The 18,622-nt window shown below is 52.0% G+C and overlaps 1 protein-coding gene across 1 annotated transcript in view; it reads left to right on the top strand.

Moving 5' to 3' along the window:
* MYO18B (myosin XVIIIB) overlaps positions 1-18,622 on the top strand; it is a 250,714-nt gene that overhangs the window by 70,442 nt on the left and 161,650 nt on the right. The window contains exons 16-21 of the mRNA XM_059139951.1: positions 255-335; positions 2,341-2,488; positions 7,988-8,147; positions 10,284-10,467; positions 11,251-11,461; positions 14,836-14,945. Coding sequence (XP_058995934.1) covers positions 255-335; positions 2,341-2,488; positions 7,988-8,147; positions 10,284-10,467; positions 11,251-11,461; positions 14,836-14,945 — 894 coding nt within the window. The remainder of the gene's footprint in view (positions 1-254; positions 336-2,340; positions 2,489-7,987; positions 8,148-10,283; positions 10,468-11,250; positions 11,462-14,835; positions 14,946-18,622) is intronic.

Raw genomic sequence — 18,622 nt, 5'->3', positions numbered from 1 at the left:
TTTATGTCGTCGATGTTTTACTGCCATTGTTCAGTGGAGCATGTGACTCTTGATCTCAGGGTCAAGACTCACGATGGAGGTAGAGCTTACTTAAAAGAATATTTTTTAAATGATGATGGTAATAATAATAATAAAGATAATAATTATAAAGGTTAGGGGAGGTGAAAGTCTTTACTTCTCTTTTCTCCTCCGGAAGTTTTCCACCCTCTTCAGCTCACGGAAGGAACTAACACGGAACTTCTGTGACTTTCCAGGAAGGTATTTTTGTGCCCTTTGACCTTCCGGAGCCGTCCCCGGGGACCACGGTGGCTGTGGTGGACCAGAACCCTTCCCAGGTAAGGCAGGGTCCAGCAAACTCAGGCTCTCAGATGCCGTGAGGCTTTGAATTGAAATCCCAGATGACTTGAGTCCTTAAGCTGCAAGTTGTCGGTGCTGTCTGCCCCTAGAATCACCTGGGGATTGGGAGAGACCCTGAAGCTGGCCTGAGGATGTGGCCCGGGCAACACCTCTCCAGACCCCCTCAGGTTAGAACCACCTCTCTGCCTGGTGTCTGAGCTGGGCTCAGTTGGCACGTGCCTGGCAGCTTATGGTGCGCTGAGGGGGGCCGGTGCCCAGTGGCCACTTGCCTGGGAAGGCCAGATGTTCAGCTGCAGATGTTCTGTCTGCAGAGACTGGGAGAATAGGGTCTATGGGGGGATGGAGAATGGGGGAATGATGAGGGGTCCACGCATTTATGGGTTTGAGTGTGGGGGCATACCCGTCTTTACTTTCCCCATCCCAAGAACCCTCTGGGCCGACCCCAGACCTGCATCTCTGCTCTGCCATCTCTCAGAATGGCCCTGAACCATTTCCCTGACTTGCCAAGTTCAGGTCCAATGTCAGTGATCCTGAGTGCATCCCTTTGCCTCTCTGGTTCTCAATTTTTTCCTGTCTCTAAAGTGGGAATGATAGCATGACCTGGGATGGTTGTGAAGGTTTAGGAGATCTGGAGCACAGAGCACCCTGCCAGGTGCTTGGCCCAGAGGTCACATGTTTCTCCTGCCACGTGATAGCCCAGGCTGCCACTTTTCTCCTTCTTTGTCTCCTGTTGGCTGCCCCTGACCTTCTCTTCCAAGCCCTCTCTTGGCTCCTAGTGACCTGCACCTGTCCCTGCAAATCTGCCTTGTCCGTGAGCCCTGTCTGGTCACTGTCTGTTTATGCTTCCTGTAGGCACCCTCTGGACTGGCTTCCCCTCCCTGTCTTGCTTCCTGACTTGGAAGAGGCAGGCCAGAAGGGACAACCCGGGCAATGTGAGGAAGGAGGGACCTTGGGGTCCCCTGGATACTTGGACAGTGGCTGGGAACAGCAACCTTCTGAGGACAGACAGGTTGTGAATTTCAACCCCATAAAGAAAGGCAAGGTGAAGGCTCAGGATATCTGGGATCTGGTCCCTGTTCTGCCCCTGTGCCTCTCCATGTGACCTAGGATGTGTCCTCTCTGGGCCTCTTGGTGGGGGCCAGTATTTCCCAGTCAGGGTGCCCAACTGTCCTAGCTTGCCAAGGGACTTTGCTGTCTCTAGCACTGAAATTCTCTCATATCCTGGGAAGCTGCTGCGTCCCAGTCACCAAGGGACAGCTGGTCGCATCGTGTCTCACGCATATTTCCTCCATAACCACTTGGTGCTGTTTTGGGTGACGCCAACTTGCTGGGGGCCCTCAAACGAGCTTCTTTACTTTTCTAGGCCTCTCTGGTTCCCAGGAACAAAACTTCAGAGTTACCTAGATGGCTTCTGAAGCTCATGGCTAGATTTTGAATTCTGTGCTACTGAACCAAGTTCACCTTCTCCTCTAGAACATTCTTTCGGTGCTCCCCTTCCCCTTAAGATTTTAGTTAAAAAAAAAAATGCAGACTTCTCAGAAGTGATGTGGATGGAATTAATCCTTTGGTGTTCGGCTGTGCACAATTACAGAGCCGCTTTTGTGTACGTAGAATGTGTAATTTACAGAGTGCTTTCCCCTGTTGATTCCCCGCTATAGCTCTCCGAGGAAGGTATTGTCAGTCTCCATTTTACATAAAAAGAAATGAGGCTCTGAGTGGGGCAGTAAGTTCCCCAAGGTCACACAGGAAATGAGGACAGAGGCCGGTTCAGATCTCCTGAAACTGAGGGGTTGTAACAGTTTTGAGGTTTCCTCACTGGGAATCTGGGGGGGGTGCGTTGGGAGCACGGCTCTGGGCTGACGTGTCTGGGTCGTGATGCTATGGGTCTCAGAGGCCCTGACTCCCAGAGGTGGGAAGAGAAGCCCAGGACTCTGGCCTCCATCGGGAATCAGGGCTCCCCATTGATCCTGGATTTCCCACCAGGTCCGCTTACCGGCCATTGGAGGTGCTGAGGGTGCCAGGGGCCTTTTCTGGCTCTTGGACGAGGAGGTCCGGGTGGAAGGCTCCAGTGACAGTGTGGTGCTGGAGCGTCTCTGTGCGGCCTTTGAGAAGAAAGGTGCTGGGGCCGAAGGTAAGGGAGTCAGGCTGAAGGACTCAGGGAGAAGGGTGCCGAGTCCAGCCTGGAAGTTGGAATCTGTCCTTGTCTGCTGCAGAGAAAGCTCTGACAAGGTCTGTATGCGGGGGATAGTTGGGGGGGGGTTGTTCTGAGTGCACAGATGTCTGTGCATATGCCTGTGTGTGCATTTCATTTATCAGTGAATGAAATTTATCAATCAATTAATCAATAATCAATTATTTACCAATCAATCAATCATCGATCATCGATCAGTGATCAGTGTAGTCAGCAAATGTGTTGACTGGCTACTGTGTGCCGGGCACTGTGCTACACAGTGGCGAGCCAGCCGGGGGAGGATGTGGGGAGAGCATGGACAAGCTAACAGAGGAGTCCGGGTTTGACCCCAAGATGACAGACCCTGGTGCTTGATGGCGCGCCAGGCAGACCAAATTCCTGCAGGAGCCAGGAGGTCTGGGGGAGAGGCGTGCAGACAAATGTACCAAAGAAGAGGAGACACAGTGCAGGACAGCAAAGTCAGAGATGTTTCCTGGGCTCAGACCACTGGAGGCCCCGCTTGTGGGTCACACGAAAAAAACATTAGTTTCAACCCTAGAGCTCTGAGAAGCCATGAAAGACTCTATGCTGCAGGAAGTAAGGTCAGATTCATGTTCTGAAAGTTCCTGCAGGCGGCAGTATGGAAGGCAGTCTGGAAGGTGAGAGAGGAGCTGGGCAGACTCTGAGGGTATGAACCCAGGGCAACTGGCCATGGGCTGAACTGGAGAGGGAGCATCAAGAGGAGAGATGGAGACATTCGGATGGAACCACGAGGTCAGAGGTCCTGGACTCTGACTTTGGACTTTGGCTTCATTCAGCTCCAAGTTCAAGTCTGGCTATCCATGCATCACCGAGGGCAACTCTAAGCAAACCTTGACTAGCCCCGGGGGAATGCTTACATGAAGAGGTTAGAGGGGGGTCACCCCTGCCTCCCTTTCACCAGAATTTCTGTGACAGAGATTGGGGGAGAGATTATCAGCTTTGTTATTGGCCGTGGAGTGTTGTGAGTGTCGATCGATGATCACAGGGCTGTCAATGGCGATGAAGACTGTTTTCCCCGTCACTTAAGGGGTTGGAGGAAAGCTGTCCATTCTCCACACTTGGCTCTGGGCTCAGAGCTTCATGTATGCTCTTTCACTGAATCCTGTCACCGGTCTGGTGGCTGGTATTCTTAGCCCCCAGGGTGAGGACCCTGAACTCTGGAGAGATGCTTGTAGAGAGGTCTGAGATCCCCCCAGATGGAGTCAGCAGGCAGATACAAAGCAATCTGGAAGGCAGATAGGCTCTGAGATCTTCCACCCCCCCAACCATGTGACTCATTCAGCAGTGTTTCCAGAGCCCCTCACACGGGGCAGCCACTGTCCTGGGCCAGGAGATCCATCCTGAACAAGACAGATATCTCTGCCTCCCTGGGGTAGACATTCTAGCAGAGGAGACAGAGGATAAAATGAAGAAATCCGTAAAACGGTTGAGGACCACAGTTCTGGTTGAGATCATGCAGGGAATCCAGGTTGGCAGAGACAAGGGCCCAGCGGTCAGCTCCGGGACATTTCAATGTCAAGGCCCAGGGATGAGGCCAGTGACCAGGAAAAGCAACGGAGGAGGGGTAGCCGGGGTAATTCTTTGGTGTTCGGCTGTGCACAAATACAGAGGGTTGGGTTAGGAAGGAAGCCATAGGCAGAGGGAGGGTGAGGCGTGGCTGAGAAGTGGCCAATGATTTGGCCGCATGGAGGTCACTGACAACTGAGATGAGTACCGTTTCGATGGAATATTTGGGGTGAACGTCCACCTGGAGTAGTGTACGGGAAATTGGGAGAATATTTGGCAGAAGACGCGTGACGGCTCTCTTTGCCATGGTCCACTGGGCAGGTAATGGCAAAAGCCTGTACCGCAAAGGGACTTGCCGAGACCTCCATCCGAGACGTCCATGGAGCCTTCCTGCACTCGCATCAGGACCCGATTTTCTGAGCAGAAACAGCGGCAGCATCCGAGGGCTCTGGCCGTTCTCCCTGGCACAGGCTCAGAGCACCGGTACCCAAGTTCATCCTAGAGGATTTGGCCCAGGGCTGACTTTGCCAGGCCTAGGGCTGACTTTGCCAGGCACAGCGCTTTTAGGGGTCCATGCAAATGTTTTTTAATTTCTGCAAAAAAGCAACAGAAGAAAAAATCCACTCTCAGGTCAAATATGATATATATGTATGCATGCATGTGTACATATATGTGTATGTATGCGTATGTGTACATATGTGTGTATGTATGTTCTGGGCTGAGTATCCCACCTCAAATCCACAGGGTAGTTCTGGCCTCCAGGAGTTCAGAATGTGACTTCTGGGAAGTCACCTCCCCTGTTTGTAAAATGCTAATAATGGTGACACCTGCCTCAGGGGACTTATGTGAGGACGGATGGCACCTTGTGAAAAATAATGACCTCTCCAGCCCGCACCCCCTTCTCTCTTCTCCTGCGTTTCTGATCTCCCCCGTAGCCCTCCGGATGGAATGCTCCTGTCCTCACAGGAATGTCAGCTCATGAGGGCAGGGGCCTGGCCACTCCTCTCCCCTTTGCCCCACAATGGCCCTGGCCTGGAGAAGGCTCCAGTACATCTTTGATGCAGAATAGATGAATATGGCAAAACCCCATGATCCAGAAGCAAATGAGATGGGTTTCTTCAACAGAATGTTTTCTGGATCCTGACTTTTAGGCAGGTGACCCAGAGGAGGCTCATAAGTAGAAGGCAACGGGGGGAGTGATTGGGGCTGGAGGGGATCTGGGGAGAGACACCTGTGGCCCCCTCTTCTCCTCCTGTGAGGCCTGACCTGCAATTCCAGACACCTTGAGCAGGGTGGTCTGATGATGTCCATTCCTAGGAGGGAGACTTCAATGTCTTTTGTCCTGGCCCAACAGAGATAGACCCATTAAATCAGATATTTCGGTTAAAAAAAAAAACAAAACCCTTTTGTCTGTGGGGCTTTCTGATTAGCTCTGAGTTAATGGGAATGTTCAGTCAGGCAGAACATGGGGGGCTTTCTGGAGAACCCAGTGCTTTGCTGTTAAGTCTCCGCTGAGTGTCTTTGCTGGGCTGGCTCCCATGGGGCCCAGGCGCAGTGGATAGTTAGGCGACAGGCATCTACAAAGCAGATGTAGAGGGTGGTTGCTGGGGGTGCCGGGGGCCCCAGAAGCCCCTACCCCTGTCTGGGGGTGTCAGGCTCTTGGAAGAGGTGATGGTACAGAGTCTTGAGAGGGGTGTAGTGGGTCAGACTCTGTCTTCAATCTGTTTCCATGGGACTCCTGAGATCAAATGAAGCCTATGAAATGCTTGGATGAACAAAACTGGTGGAAACCACCTCCTGAAGAAAGAGGAGGGTGAGAGGGCTGAGCAGAGCTCCTGGGAGCCTGGGAGTGGTCTCCTGAGGCTGTTCCTGGGACATGGGATGCCTCTGTGTGTCAGGCCAGCACTGGGGATGAACACGGGCTTCGGACCAGCAGACCTGTGTCCTCATCCTGGCACACTGTGTCCCTGTGTGCTGTGCCACTTCAGCCAAGCGGGCTCATCTCTGAACCTCAAGAGTCGCCTTCTAGAATCTCGTGACCTCATGCGTGGCCATGTGTCCAGCAGAGGCTGGCTGGGCCTTAGCCCACATGGATGTCCTTTCTTCTCTCTTGCCTTTGGTGCCCCCTCTCCAAATGCTCTTGGGATCTTCACTCAAAGCCCAACTCTGTGCTTGCTGCGAGATGTAAAGATGCGTGAACACAGTTGCTGCCCTCAAGCCACTTCCAGTCCACACAGGGAGGCGGCCATGCAAACAGATAATACGGACTTCCTACAGGCAGTGTGGATGGACACACCAGAGTGAGGCGGCCACTTTGTTCTCTTGCTTTTGTTGGAAGGTGGCCCTTGAAGGCGGGGACCGTGGGCTCCGAAGGCCTCATGGAAGTGTTAGATGAAAGGATATGTCACTTCACCAGAAGTGTCCCTTTCAGATAACTTCGGTCAGCCCTGGGTCTTGACCACAGTGGACTTCCAAGAGACCACACACCCTACAGCACCCACATCACTCATGCATCAGAAGCCCTCAGACTCCCAGACGGCGTTTGCTGCGTACGGAATTCTGAGCAATGTGGCTTTCTCGTTTCCTTGCTCCCTGCAGCAGAGAGGTGGCAAATTGCATGAGAGGGAAGGACTCAGGACCCTAGAATGCGCTGAGGCATTGACACTAGGAAGATGGGAACTCATAGAAATGTAGAAGACAGACAGGAACCGAAACAGTACTACCGCACCTGAGAGTAATTGGTCTGGGACCATTACTCCACCTGAGAGCATCTCTGCGATCAGAGTGATTGATTAGTTACTAGGGCTCCTCTCTTCGCTCCTCCCTTCCTTCCCTCCATCCGCACCCTCCCTCCCTCCCTCCCTCCCTTCTTTCCTCCCTTCCTCCTTTTCTTCTTCCCCTTTCTTACTTTCCCTCCCTCCCTTGTTTCTTATCTCCCCCCCTTTCTCTCTCCCCCCTCCCCCCTCCTTCCCTCCCCCCTCCTTCCCCCCCCTCCCTCGCTTCCTCCCTTTCTTCCACAAGCACTTCGGGGACTCCATTCATGTACCAGGCACCATGCTGGTGTTAGGAATACGGACACGAAGGCTTTGTGGCCCCAGACACTGTCACAAGGTTGAATGTAAGAAAAGGTTGTGACACCCACTAGGGCTTACTGAGTGACAACCAAGGCCCAGGCACTATGCCAACGTATTTGACGCACATTATCTCCTTTAAGCTTTGTGCCACCCAGGGAGGTATGTATAATTCACAGTTTACAGAGGAAGAGACTGAGGGTCAGAGATTTAGGGACTTACCCCTGCCACAGAACAGTAAGTCGTAGTGGGAGGATTTGAACACAGGCCCGCTCTCGCTCCTCCAAACCCCTTCCTCCCACCCTGTCCCTTGCAGTCAAGCGTGTGTCAGCATCTCCCAAGAGTGTGCTGTGCGTTTATTTGGTTGGTACCATTCAAGACAGTTTTCGGTGGCACACCCATATTTTCAAAATGCGTAATGATTATGTTTTTATTTCCGTGACTATCAGAAAATACAGCGTGCACACCCAACCTGCCATGCAATGCTTCTTTATAAAGGGACTTACCTGTTTATAAATGTGTGTTGATTCAAACAAATATTAAGTAAGCAACAACCCAGGCAGTATGCGGGTATGGCAAAAGATCATGACGATTGTGCGCACTGATTGCATGTGGGAAAGAGGTATCCTGTGTTTAAGAAAGCAAGGAGGAATCGAGTCAGTGTTGGAAAGAACGCACAGACATGCGTACAAAGGAGAGGGGTGGGTGCCCAGAACTGTGAGCTTTGGCTCTCTGGAAACATACTTAAGTGGAAAAAAATGTGTTTTTAGTGATGACAAGCGATCGCAGAGTGTCCCCCACACCCTGCACCCCACCACTCACATGCTATGTCTGCCTTCAGGGACCTCTGCCTTTCGGTCCTGTGAGCAGCCCCTCCAGTTCGAGATCTTCCACCAGCTGGGCCAGGACCCTGTCCGCTATGACCTCGCAGGCTGGCTCCACAGAGCCAAGCCCAACCTCTCAGCCCTGGACGCCCCACAGGTGCTGCAGCAGTCCAAAAGGTGAGCCTGGCCGGCGGGGATTGGGACCGGCCTCCCCACTTGGGCCATGCTGTCCCAATAACTCAATGACGGAGGGTCCGTCCAGCAACCCCGTCCCCAAGATCCGATGGACCGTGGGCTGGTACAGGACAAAGGCCAGAAAGCCAAGACTTCTTCCTTTGGCTGCTTGCCTTTCATTAAGTAGCTGGGAGATGATGTGACTGGAACGATTTTATGGACATCCTAGAACTAGGGGGGGTCATAAAACAGAAGCAATAATGTTTTGTGGTGTTAAAAAAAAAAAAAACAAAAAACGCACACTGCCTTCCCTGATGGCCTGCTCAGAAAATGCTGGCGGCAAGGGTGGCTTGCGGGCCACAGTTACTGGAAATGCTTCTGTGGGTGTGTGCCTGTACCCTCAAGTTTATAGGCTGATCCTCCCAGCTTCGCTGCTGGAACCCTGCAGGGGCAGAGCTAGGACACCAGAGAGAAGCCGAGGGCACCAGGGAGGTGCTGGGGGGGTGGGGTGGGGTGCCAGAAGAGGGAGGTGATCCTTACTGACCACCCATGGCAGCGTGCCCTATGTCAGGATAAATGCCCGCTAAGTATCTTGTTAATCCTTACAACAACACTGCCTCCTTAGCCCCATTACACAGATGAGAAAACTGAGGCCCCAGTAGGCACAGTGGCCCTCCTTTGATCATACAGCCAAAGAGTGGCAGGACTGGGGCTGACTTGAGTCTATGTACGTGGTCCTTGCAGAAGTTCTCAGCCCACGATGGTGCAGGAGAGTTCAAGGGCACGTAGTTCCTGAAGGGAGAGCACACCGGGGGTGGAGGGGGCTGAAGGAAGGTCCATGAGCATAGAGGGCCAGGGGACCTGAGTCAGGTCCCAGCCTTGCCCCTCCTCACCTGGGTGACTGTGGGCAGTCACTGTTTCTCCTTTGTGTTTGTTTGCTTGTTTGGCCTCCTTTCCCATAAAAGAAGCCTGTGTTAGACCAGGCTGCACAATCCAGTGAATACTACACAGCTTTGGAGTCAGGCAAATGTTCAACTTCTGCTTTTACGGCTTTTAGGCTGCATGATGTGGGCCTCAGTTTCATAGTCAGAGAAATGGGAGGTTCTGGTGGCATAACATAGCTGAGGGCTTACAAAGGAGCCTCTTCTCCCTGTACTAGGAGGTGGTGCCCACCTCCTCCGGGGCCCTGACCTGCCCTCTCAGAGCTCCTGCTTCCGGGATGGGGGGGAGCTCCCCCAGGTCTGCCCCAGCTTTTCATTTCAATACCAGTGTAGTCAAGCCATTATGAATCTGTGCATTCTGCCAAGAATTTAACCACTCCAAATACCTTTGGATCCTTTGGACGAAGATCCTTACTAGTTTGGATAGTCTGAGGAGGCATAGAGGGAGGCAGATAGTGGGGCTGCAGGGCTGGGGCTGGGGCTTGGCCTGGATGGCAGACAGTGATAGAAATTGCCTGCATGCTTTCACTGGAGGGGAGGGGGCTGATGGGACCCGGGAGGCATGCGAGGCCTTCTCTGGTTCCCAGCCCTGTCCAAGGGTGCCACAGGACCTCCCTGGAGTTCTTCGTCCTTATCGGCCCAAACAAGAAGGCAAGGCATCTCAGATTTCTCAGAACAGACACTTGGGGAGCCTTGGCCCTATAGCTGTGTGTTACAGGGGTGCCGAGGGAAGGCCCTATCTGCCGCTGGGCATCAGGCCGGGCACTTCACCAATGCTAGCTTGCAGGGCCAGAAACTGCCTCTTCAGTCTGTGAGTTGTTCTTTCTTGCATGAACTGTGTGGCATAAACACCTACTGTGTGCTAGGCCTGCTCTAGAGAGAACCCAGGTGCCTTTGCTCCGTAAGCAAGCGCAGGCTCGGTGGGATTTCCCCAGGCCCATCGGTAACGACTGACATCCAGTAGGTCTTTTCACTGTTCTTGCTGCTGGAAAATCAGGGGAGGGAGGAGCCTGGAGAAAGAAGCGGTGTTTGCCACCAAGCAAAGGCTTGTCTGGCAGAAGGGACTGAGGGTTAAAGTGTGGCATCTGGGAGGTGTGATAGAAGGGGAGGGTTCAGGAAGTAGGTTCGCAAGAAGCAAGGTGGGGCCCATTCCCCGTGAGCCCCTAAGTTCCTTTCTCCTTCCCCTCCTCTCCGTCAGGGAGGAGCTGAGGAGCCTGTTCCAGTCCCGGGCCAAGCTGCCCCCCGTGTGCCGGGCTGTGGCCGGCCTGGAGGGCACCTCCCAGCAGGCCCTGCAGAGGAGCTGTGCGGTAAGGAGGGCATTTGCCAGCAGCTTGGCCGCTGTGAAGAGGAAAGCCCCGTGTTCCCAGATCAAGCTACAGATGGTAAGCGGGAGCCCTGTCCCCATGGAGCCGTAGCCAGTGCCCTTCTCCAGGATGAGTTAGCAGCCCGCATCTGCCTCTCCCCTCCTCAGCGAGCCTGGAGGGGCAGGTTTCACACTGTGCTCTGCAGAGGAGGGAGCTGAGGTTCAGGGCAGCAAAGAGACATCTTCCATCAAGTCCCTGATCTATCCACGTCCGAGACCAAAGCCTGGGCTGCTCTGCGTTGCCTTGGGCAGCTGTGAGAGGTTCCTAGGATACTGACCCTGGTGACAAATATCCCAGCTATTCCAGCCCCCCTGCCTTCCTCAGCTCTCAGATGCCTTATTTTCATCACAAGGCTCTCTTGGGGGGAGGGCAGCAGGATCTAGCACTGGCTGGGAACAGGTGACCCAGACACATTCATCCAGTAACAAATGAGGGCGCTGTGACTGGTCAGTGGTCAGGCTGAGTCCAGAAGGTGGACTACGGGAAGAGCAAGTTTTGAAAAAGACCTCACAATGTATTCTACAGGAAGAGCCTATAGGCCTAGGTCCTGGGTTCTAGCTTGCCTCTTCTGGGAGGGGTCTGTGGGACCTGGGGCCCTCAGTCTCCCCATCTGTTACAAGGGCTGTTATAAAGTTCCCCTTTTCCTCTTGAGTGTGAACCAGGCTGTAGATAGGCGATCCTTGGCATAGAACTTGGGGACCCCCAGAGATGCCCAGGCTAGGCTGAGTGGATGCTAGGGGAGCGTCTCTGTCCATCGTACCCCAGGGCAGCGGGCCTTGACCCGTCTCCTTTTGGTCCTAGGACGCGTTGACCAGCGTGATCAGACGGTCTCAGTTATACTTCGTCCACTGCCTTGCGGTGGCGAGCGGGGGCAGGCAGGGATCTCTGACCCCACTGCAGCCTGGTAGAGATAAGCCAGGGACAGGTGAGCCCCTGCCCTTGGACATCCCCGCGCTGAGGGTGCAGCTTGCCGGCTCCCACATCCTGGAGTCACTGCGTCTGCACAGGACAGGTAAGAGACAGCCAGGGAGTGAGCACCTGATGTCTGAGTCCTTGAAGCTTGCAAACTGGTAGTAGCCAAGGGATGGGAGCATTATGTGCTACATGCCTCAGCTTTCCACGCAGCGTCCTATTTATTCTCTAAAGTAATGAGCCTGTGAAAGGGAAGCTGTGGTTACAGATGAGAAAAAGGAAGCTCGAGACGTGGAAGGACATGCTCAAGGTCATACCTTGGTGGGGGCAGGGCAGAGCCAAAGCACCTATCTCCTGAGTGACATGTGTGCTCCTGGAAAGCTTGGGTTATGTCTGGCCCACCTTCCTTTCAAAGGCAGGTGTCCAGGGAGCTTGTATGTGGGGATGGAGAGTGAGATTCCCATGGTGAAAATACCTTGGTCTTCAAGATGCTCAGCCTGGTTTGAGAACTCAGGTGGGAATACATGACAGGGGCCTGTGCTGCCATCCGGAGATGCAAGAATTCCCAGATGCCTAGAGGAGGGGGCTCCGTGCTTTCCCTGGGGAGACGGGGGCAAACCTCCGGGAGGAGGTAATCTCTTACTTGGGTCATGATACAGAGTAAGCAGCTGGCGTCTGGGAGGTAGAATGTGAGGCAGGCAGATCAGCATATGCAAAGGCTCAGAGGCAGGGAAGAGCTTGGATTTTCCAGGGACTGGGGTTCAAGATGCACAGGGCACTTGTGGCTGATAAGGCAGGCCACATTTGGAGGTTTGGTTTTCAGTGGGTTGAGGTGGGGGGTTGGCCAGGGGAAGATGCGCGTTGAATCAGAGGAATGAAATCTTTAGGTCTCTATTTTAGAAAGCAAGCATGTGCCTGAGCTGTCCATATAGCTCATCTCAAGAGCTGAGTTTGTGCTGAATCCTTCGGATTCTTTTCTGCCTCTTGGACCCCAGAGGCTGCTGCGTGGATTCCCCTTTCTGACATTAGAAAGGGCCCAGGCACGGTCTCTGCAGAGGATGGGGTGGCTGGGGCTGGTGGGGAGCCTGGCAAGCTGAGCACCTGTTCGTTGAACTTCTCTGTGGCCGACTTCACCTGGCCATGGCCCCGTCCCCTCCCACCGCATTAATAACCAGCCCCCAGAGCATCAAGAATTTGACAGAGAAGCTGGAAGCAGCTGGGAGCAAAGGAGAGACCCTCACTTCTCTGAGCGTCTCACTGATTTTTTTTCCCTCCTGCTTGCATGACCTCAGGTGAGGGGTGACAGATAATGTCACAGGAGAAGAGCAGAATGGTCACAATCATGCCCAATTGATTCTGTCCTGGCTGGCTGGCAGGAGGAACTGGGCCTTTGCAGACACTCTGGACTACCAGTTAGAACCCCCGTGTTCCTGCCTGGGCCAGCCGTCCCCACCATCTCAGCCTTGGGTCCTCACTGCGGTGTCTGCCCTCTGCCTTCTCAGTGCAGTCCACCTGGGGCAGGATGAAATTTTCCAACCATGTAAAGATTTGATGTTTCATGATAGTTTCCACTGTCTGCCTCCGAGGCCTGGTCAGTTCCTCATTTTTTTCCCACTCCAAGTGTCTCCTGTCTCTTTTATGCCGTGTAAGAGAAATGTATGTGTGCACACAGATACATGCACCTATCCAAAATTTATGAATTTGAATTCACACACATATCATGCCTCTGTGTGTGTATCCAAGTGCACACATGACACACGTGTACATGCAGAGTATTGAATGTCTACAACATGCTGGTACAGCATTAAGACATCTGCTGACTGATGTCATTCTTACGGAGCCCTTAGCCCAGTGCCTGGCATATAGCAAATTTTTTAAAAATCCTTTGAAATAATCCTGTGTGACATTTCCCACATGCAGCCTGGTGGGCAGGTCAGACCTTGGAGCTGGTCGGCTTGGGCATAGCTGTGGCCAACCCCTGGCAAGTTCCTCGATCATGCTTCTCTTTCTGCCCTAATTGTTCAGGTCCCAGGTTGCTGACGGGCAACTTGATGAGTTCGTAAGAGACTAACATAGAAGAGTTGCCCAGATGTGGGAAAGCCTCAGTGCGTGTTAGTGTCTTATACATACCTGTCACTGGATTCAATCCTTATGGTGACCTTGTGATCAGATCCTGTTCTTCGCACCTGATATGAGTGAAGAACTTGAACCTCAACAAGCTGAGGTCATTCATGACGGGTCAGAGGGCTTGTAAGAGCAGAAATGGAATGGGAGCCCGGATCAGTCTGACCCAAATGGGCGTGCTTGTGACCTCCCAGTCTCTGTCTCTGAGTGGTCAGTCTCCTGGGAACCTGGCCTGAGGTTTCTTCCCCCAGGAAGGCTTCCTGGATTCACCACACATACCCACCACTATCATTCTGCCTCATGGTTCATGCATTTGGGCTTCTTGTGAAGTCTCAAAGTGGGGTCAGATTTTGCCAGACCTTCTGTACCATCTCCCATCTGGCCAGTGAAAGGGTCTTTTTGAAGCCCCCTTGTATCCAGGACCAAGTCCAAACCTTGAGGCCTGGAATTTGACTTCATGTTTCTTTGAGATTGGGTCCCTGCTCATCTTTGACTTTATTGTTGGCTACTCTCTACTGGATTACTGTCCGGGTCTGAATCATAGCCAGGGGAGTTACTATCCATACCACTTTGGGCTAGATGACTTGAACTCTCTGGGCCTTAATTTGCACATCTATAAAATGGGTCCAATAATGGAGGCCCCTCAGTGTCTATAATGCAAGGAAGTTGTTAATCTAGCGTCTGGTGCACAGAAGTGTTCACTAAATGCTGTTTTTTGCTATGACAAAAGAGACAGTCTTGGTTTCCCCTCTCTGGCCCCCTCTGTCTTCCACACCCAATCCTGTGGCAAAGCTCTTATGGCTCCTTCAGAGGTCTGCTCTAATGTCACCTCTCGGGAGCTTTCCAGAAGGGTGCACATGTCCATCCTACATGCTAGATTTAAAACAAACAGACAAAAAAACCTTTGAAAATACCCAATGCAGCCTATCCATGTAGCCTATGGGGTGGTCATAAATGGTAGACAAAAAAAATTGTTCCCATTGTCAAGGAAGTTTTCAGCAAAGCCGATCTGGCATCTTCCCTGTAGTGGTCCAAGGAGACTTTTGACATAGGCACACAGTGTGACCCTCCAGGGGCAGACAAGAGTGCTGCTTTTTCAAGTGTTCAGTGGAGCATTTTATAGGGTTTGGGTACTGGGGAACACATTTGTAAAATGCTGATTGAACCCAATCTGTTAAGTTGACAAGTGGGGAAACTGAGGTCCCAAGAAGTGAGTCTACTCAGCAAGTTTACTGACAGGCTGGGAGCAGGGCCGGGGCTGCCTGCGAGTCAGGACCCGGGCTGGTCTTCTCACTTGGACTCCTATTCTTCTGCTTGCTCTGGCCCCGCCCCCACCTCCCCTCCCACCAGGCTACGCTGACCATGTGGGGCTCCCTCAGTTCCGCCGGCAATTCCAGGTGCTGGACCCTGTCCTCATGAAGAAGCTCATGTTGGCCTCCGAGGGAATAGACGAGAGGAAGGTATGTGGGACAAGAGGGGGTGCAGGGCCCTGAGTGCTTCTGTTCCAGAGGGATTGCCCCGGAGGGGCATCTGGACCAGCAGGGATCAGAGACCCGGGCCCTAGGGGCAAAAGTGAGGCAGAATGAGGTTTGTCTCAGGCCCCTGCTCCAGACTGCACCCCCCCCCCCCGCACTGTAACTTAGGGATGGCCTCCTGAAGCCCTGCGTGAGGAAGTGTGGGAGGACACTATTAAGGCCACGAGAAGAGTGCATGCACACTAGAAGGTCCCCAAGCCAGATGAAAAGCCACACTTTCCAAAAGGAGTTCCACTCAGCACCAGAACCCCAGGGTAGTCTGTGAAAAGAGAACTTCACAGTCCCCAGTGTTCAGGAAGTACTTCACACCAGAGCCCCCCCCCATCTTAGAGAATCATCATGAATGTTGCCTCAGGACTTTTGCACTAGCTCTTCCCTCTCTCCAGAGCACTCTTGGCTGGTGCCATCTTGCTATTCAGATTCTGGCTCAGAGCTCCTCACATCGTCCTGTTCTAATGTGCATGTAGCCCTTCCCTCTGAAATTGTGTTCATTTCTTACATGCTTTCTGGCTTAGGGCAAGGGCTCAATAAATTGTCCATTGAATGAATGAATGAATGAATGAATGAACGAATGAATGAATACAAATGCATCCCTTTATATTTCTGCCCCGGTGTGTTTCCTTTCTCCAACTCCACCATAAACCACCATGGCTAGGACCTTGTCTTTATGCTAGTGTCAAGCCATCGATAGATATTTTTGCCAGGAATGACCACTGGTCGGTCAATGATCACAGAGCCTTTTAGAATTTGCAAAACCTGCCTCCTCCTGACAGCCTCGCAAACCGAGAGCCATTGTGTCCCTCTTCCAGATGAGAAAATGGAACCTCAGGGAGATGAATTGCCTCTCCCGAGGCCACACAGCCAAGCATTTGTGGGTTTTGTCTGTGAACCCATGTTTGTGGCTTCCAGGGGGGCAGCTGAGAGAGCAGGGCTCCAGAGTCAAACAGGGCCGCCATTTGCTCCCAACTGGGGCTGTGTGAACGTAAGCGAGCTGTGACATCTTTCTGTCTCAGTCTTCTCCTCTGTAAAGTGGACAAGACAATAATGCCTCCCTGTAGAGAGTGGTTTTTTTTTTTAAATAGTTTATTTATTTGACAGACAGAAATCACAAGTAGGCAGAGAGGCAGGCACAGAGAGAGGGGGAGGCAGGCTCCCCGATAAGAGAGAGCCTGATGCAGGGCTCGATCCCAGGGTCCTGAGCCGAAGGCAGAGGCTTTAACCCACTGAGCCACCCAGGTGCCCCTGTAGAGAGTGTTTTGAGGATTACACGCAGTGGTGGAGTTCATGGGCTCAGCACGGGGCTCAGTGTACATGAACTGTCATCATCATCATGAACGTCAGTACTGGATCGGGACCCTCTTGCAAGACCAGAGGGATGGCAACTGAGCCACACAGACCTCATGTTCACAACCCCATTGAGACTCCACCTGCAGGGGAGTGTGCCCCCATGTCTCTGAGATCATCAGCACTGGAACACTCAGTCGGAGGGTCATGAGGCAAGAAGAGTAAATGGGAGTCCCAATTCTTAGGTCCTTCATGGCTTTTTGCTGTGGTAGAGACCAGGGCACAGGTCCCTTTCTGCCGACAAGGCAGGGCCTTCTACATAGCCCTCCTAACTCACCATAGGGAGGGGACATCAGACCCGACTGGTGTGGTGCAGGGAAATCCCCTCCCCTGGTGGCAGCCCCTTTAGAAAGTCCTGAAGCTGCCGGGCTTGATGCCACCAACCAGTCTATACCAATCTTCATGTGGGGTTCCTTGTCCTTGGTCACTCCCCACTTGATCTGTGTCCCGAGCATCTGGAATGGAGCCATGGAAAAGGTCTTAGGCTCTTCTGCAGTCAAAAACAGCCCGATGTGGGGTGTGGGGGAGTTTGCTGCGGGGGCAATAGGTAGAGCATATGGTAGCATGCTATTCTGGACGACTCAGCGGTCCTCTGTTGTAGCCAAACCGAAACCACCTCCATACGCATGCTGGAGGGCCTCAGAAAATGGAAAATTACAAGTGGAATGGACTTGGCTGGGAGTTTTCACTTCTTCTCATTCTTTTTATTTGCTCACAAATTTCATTTGCTACAGCATAGAATTTTGGTAGCAACAAAAGGAAACACCACCCTGCTTCTTATGAAAAAGCTGATAAATATTCATTTTCCAGGCAACGTGATACACCATGAATTATACATGAACACGTGCTTGGGTGGGCAAACTGTCAGCTTCTGTGTGCAAAGCAGTTAAGACCTCAGAATTTCAGAAGACAAGTTTGACAGTGAAGAAAGGTCAATATGGTCATCAGACACTAGATGGCAGCAGAGAGAATTCATTGGCAGGGTGTGAAAGGGGCCCTGATGAGGTCCCCTGTGGGTCTAATACGTGGCACCCCCATGGGACTCTTTCCTAACAATGGACACTCATTTGGTGGGCACCTGCTGGATTCTTTGTGTCCCTTGAACAAAAAGGGCACATGCCTTGTACCATGTATGCGCAAACTCATTGCAACACAGGCACGAGGTGAAAAAATTTCAGATGCTTCGCCTGAAATAGACCTCAAAAGATAGAGTCTTCCCACTCTGGGAATTATCCCCATTTTGCAGCAGAGGCAACTGAGGCCATCACTGCCTAGCCGGTACTGATGGAGCTGTGATTTGAACCCAGGCTTTCAGATTCTGCGCACAAGGCTTGCTTTCTTTTTTTCTTTATTTTGACTATTGTAGCCCAGTACACACGGCATCAGATTTATCATTGTAGCCATTTTTAAGTGTCCGGTTCAGTGGGATTGAGCACATTCATTTCGTTGTGCAAGCATCACCACCGTCCATCTCCAGCACCTCTGTTGTCTCCTAAAACTGAAGCTCTGCCCCCATGAAACACGGACTCCTCATTCTCCTTCAGCCCCTGGCAGCTGCCATTCTGCTTTCTGTCTCTATGCAATTGATAGCTCTACCTCGTATAAGTAGAATCACACAGTACTTTTCCTTTTGTGATTGGTTGATTGCACTTCGCAGAATTCCCATAGATTCATCCATATCTTAGCAGGTGTCAGAACCTCCTTCCTTTTAAAGATGAGTAGTATTCTGTTGTGTGTATCTATGGAGGATTTTCCTTATCCATCTGTCAATGGACCCTTGAGTCACTTCTGCCTTTTGGCCATTGTAAAAAATGCTGCTAAGAACATGGGTGTACAGATAGCTCTTGGACACTCTGCTTTCATTTCTTCTGGGGTATATGCCCAGACATGGGATTTCTGGGTCATATGGTAATCCCGTGTTTAATTTTTTGAGAAAAATGCCACACTGTTTTCCACAGTGGCTGCCCCATTTTCTATTCCCACCAACAGTGCACGTGGGTTCCAATTTCTCCACACACTTGCCAGCACTGGTTGTTTTCTATTGTTTTGGTTTTTGTTTTGATGGGAGCCATCTGAAGGCGGGTGAAGTGGCATCCCACTGTGGTTTTTATTTGTATTTACTCGATGATCCATGAGGTGGAGCATCTTTTTGTGTTCACATAAGACTTTTGAATGGGAGCCCTTTGAGGATAGGCAGGGGGTCTAGTGAATTTCTATACAGAATATGCCATCCGTAATATGTTAATTTAAAATCATTA

The sequence above is a fragment of the Mustela lutreola genome, chromosome 11, assembly GCF_030435805.1.
Source record: "Mustela lutreola isolate mMusLut2 chromosome 11, mMusLut2.pri, whole genome shotgun sequence".
Classification (NCBI taxonomy): Eukaryota; Metazoa; Chordata; class Mammalia; order Carnivora; family Mustelidae; genus Mustela; species Mustela lutreola.
The sequence above is the reverse complement of the archived record's forward strand: the minus strand, read 5'-3'. Positions and strand labels throughout refer to the sequence as shown.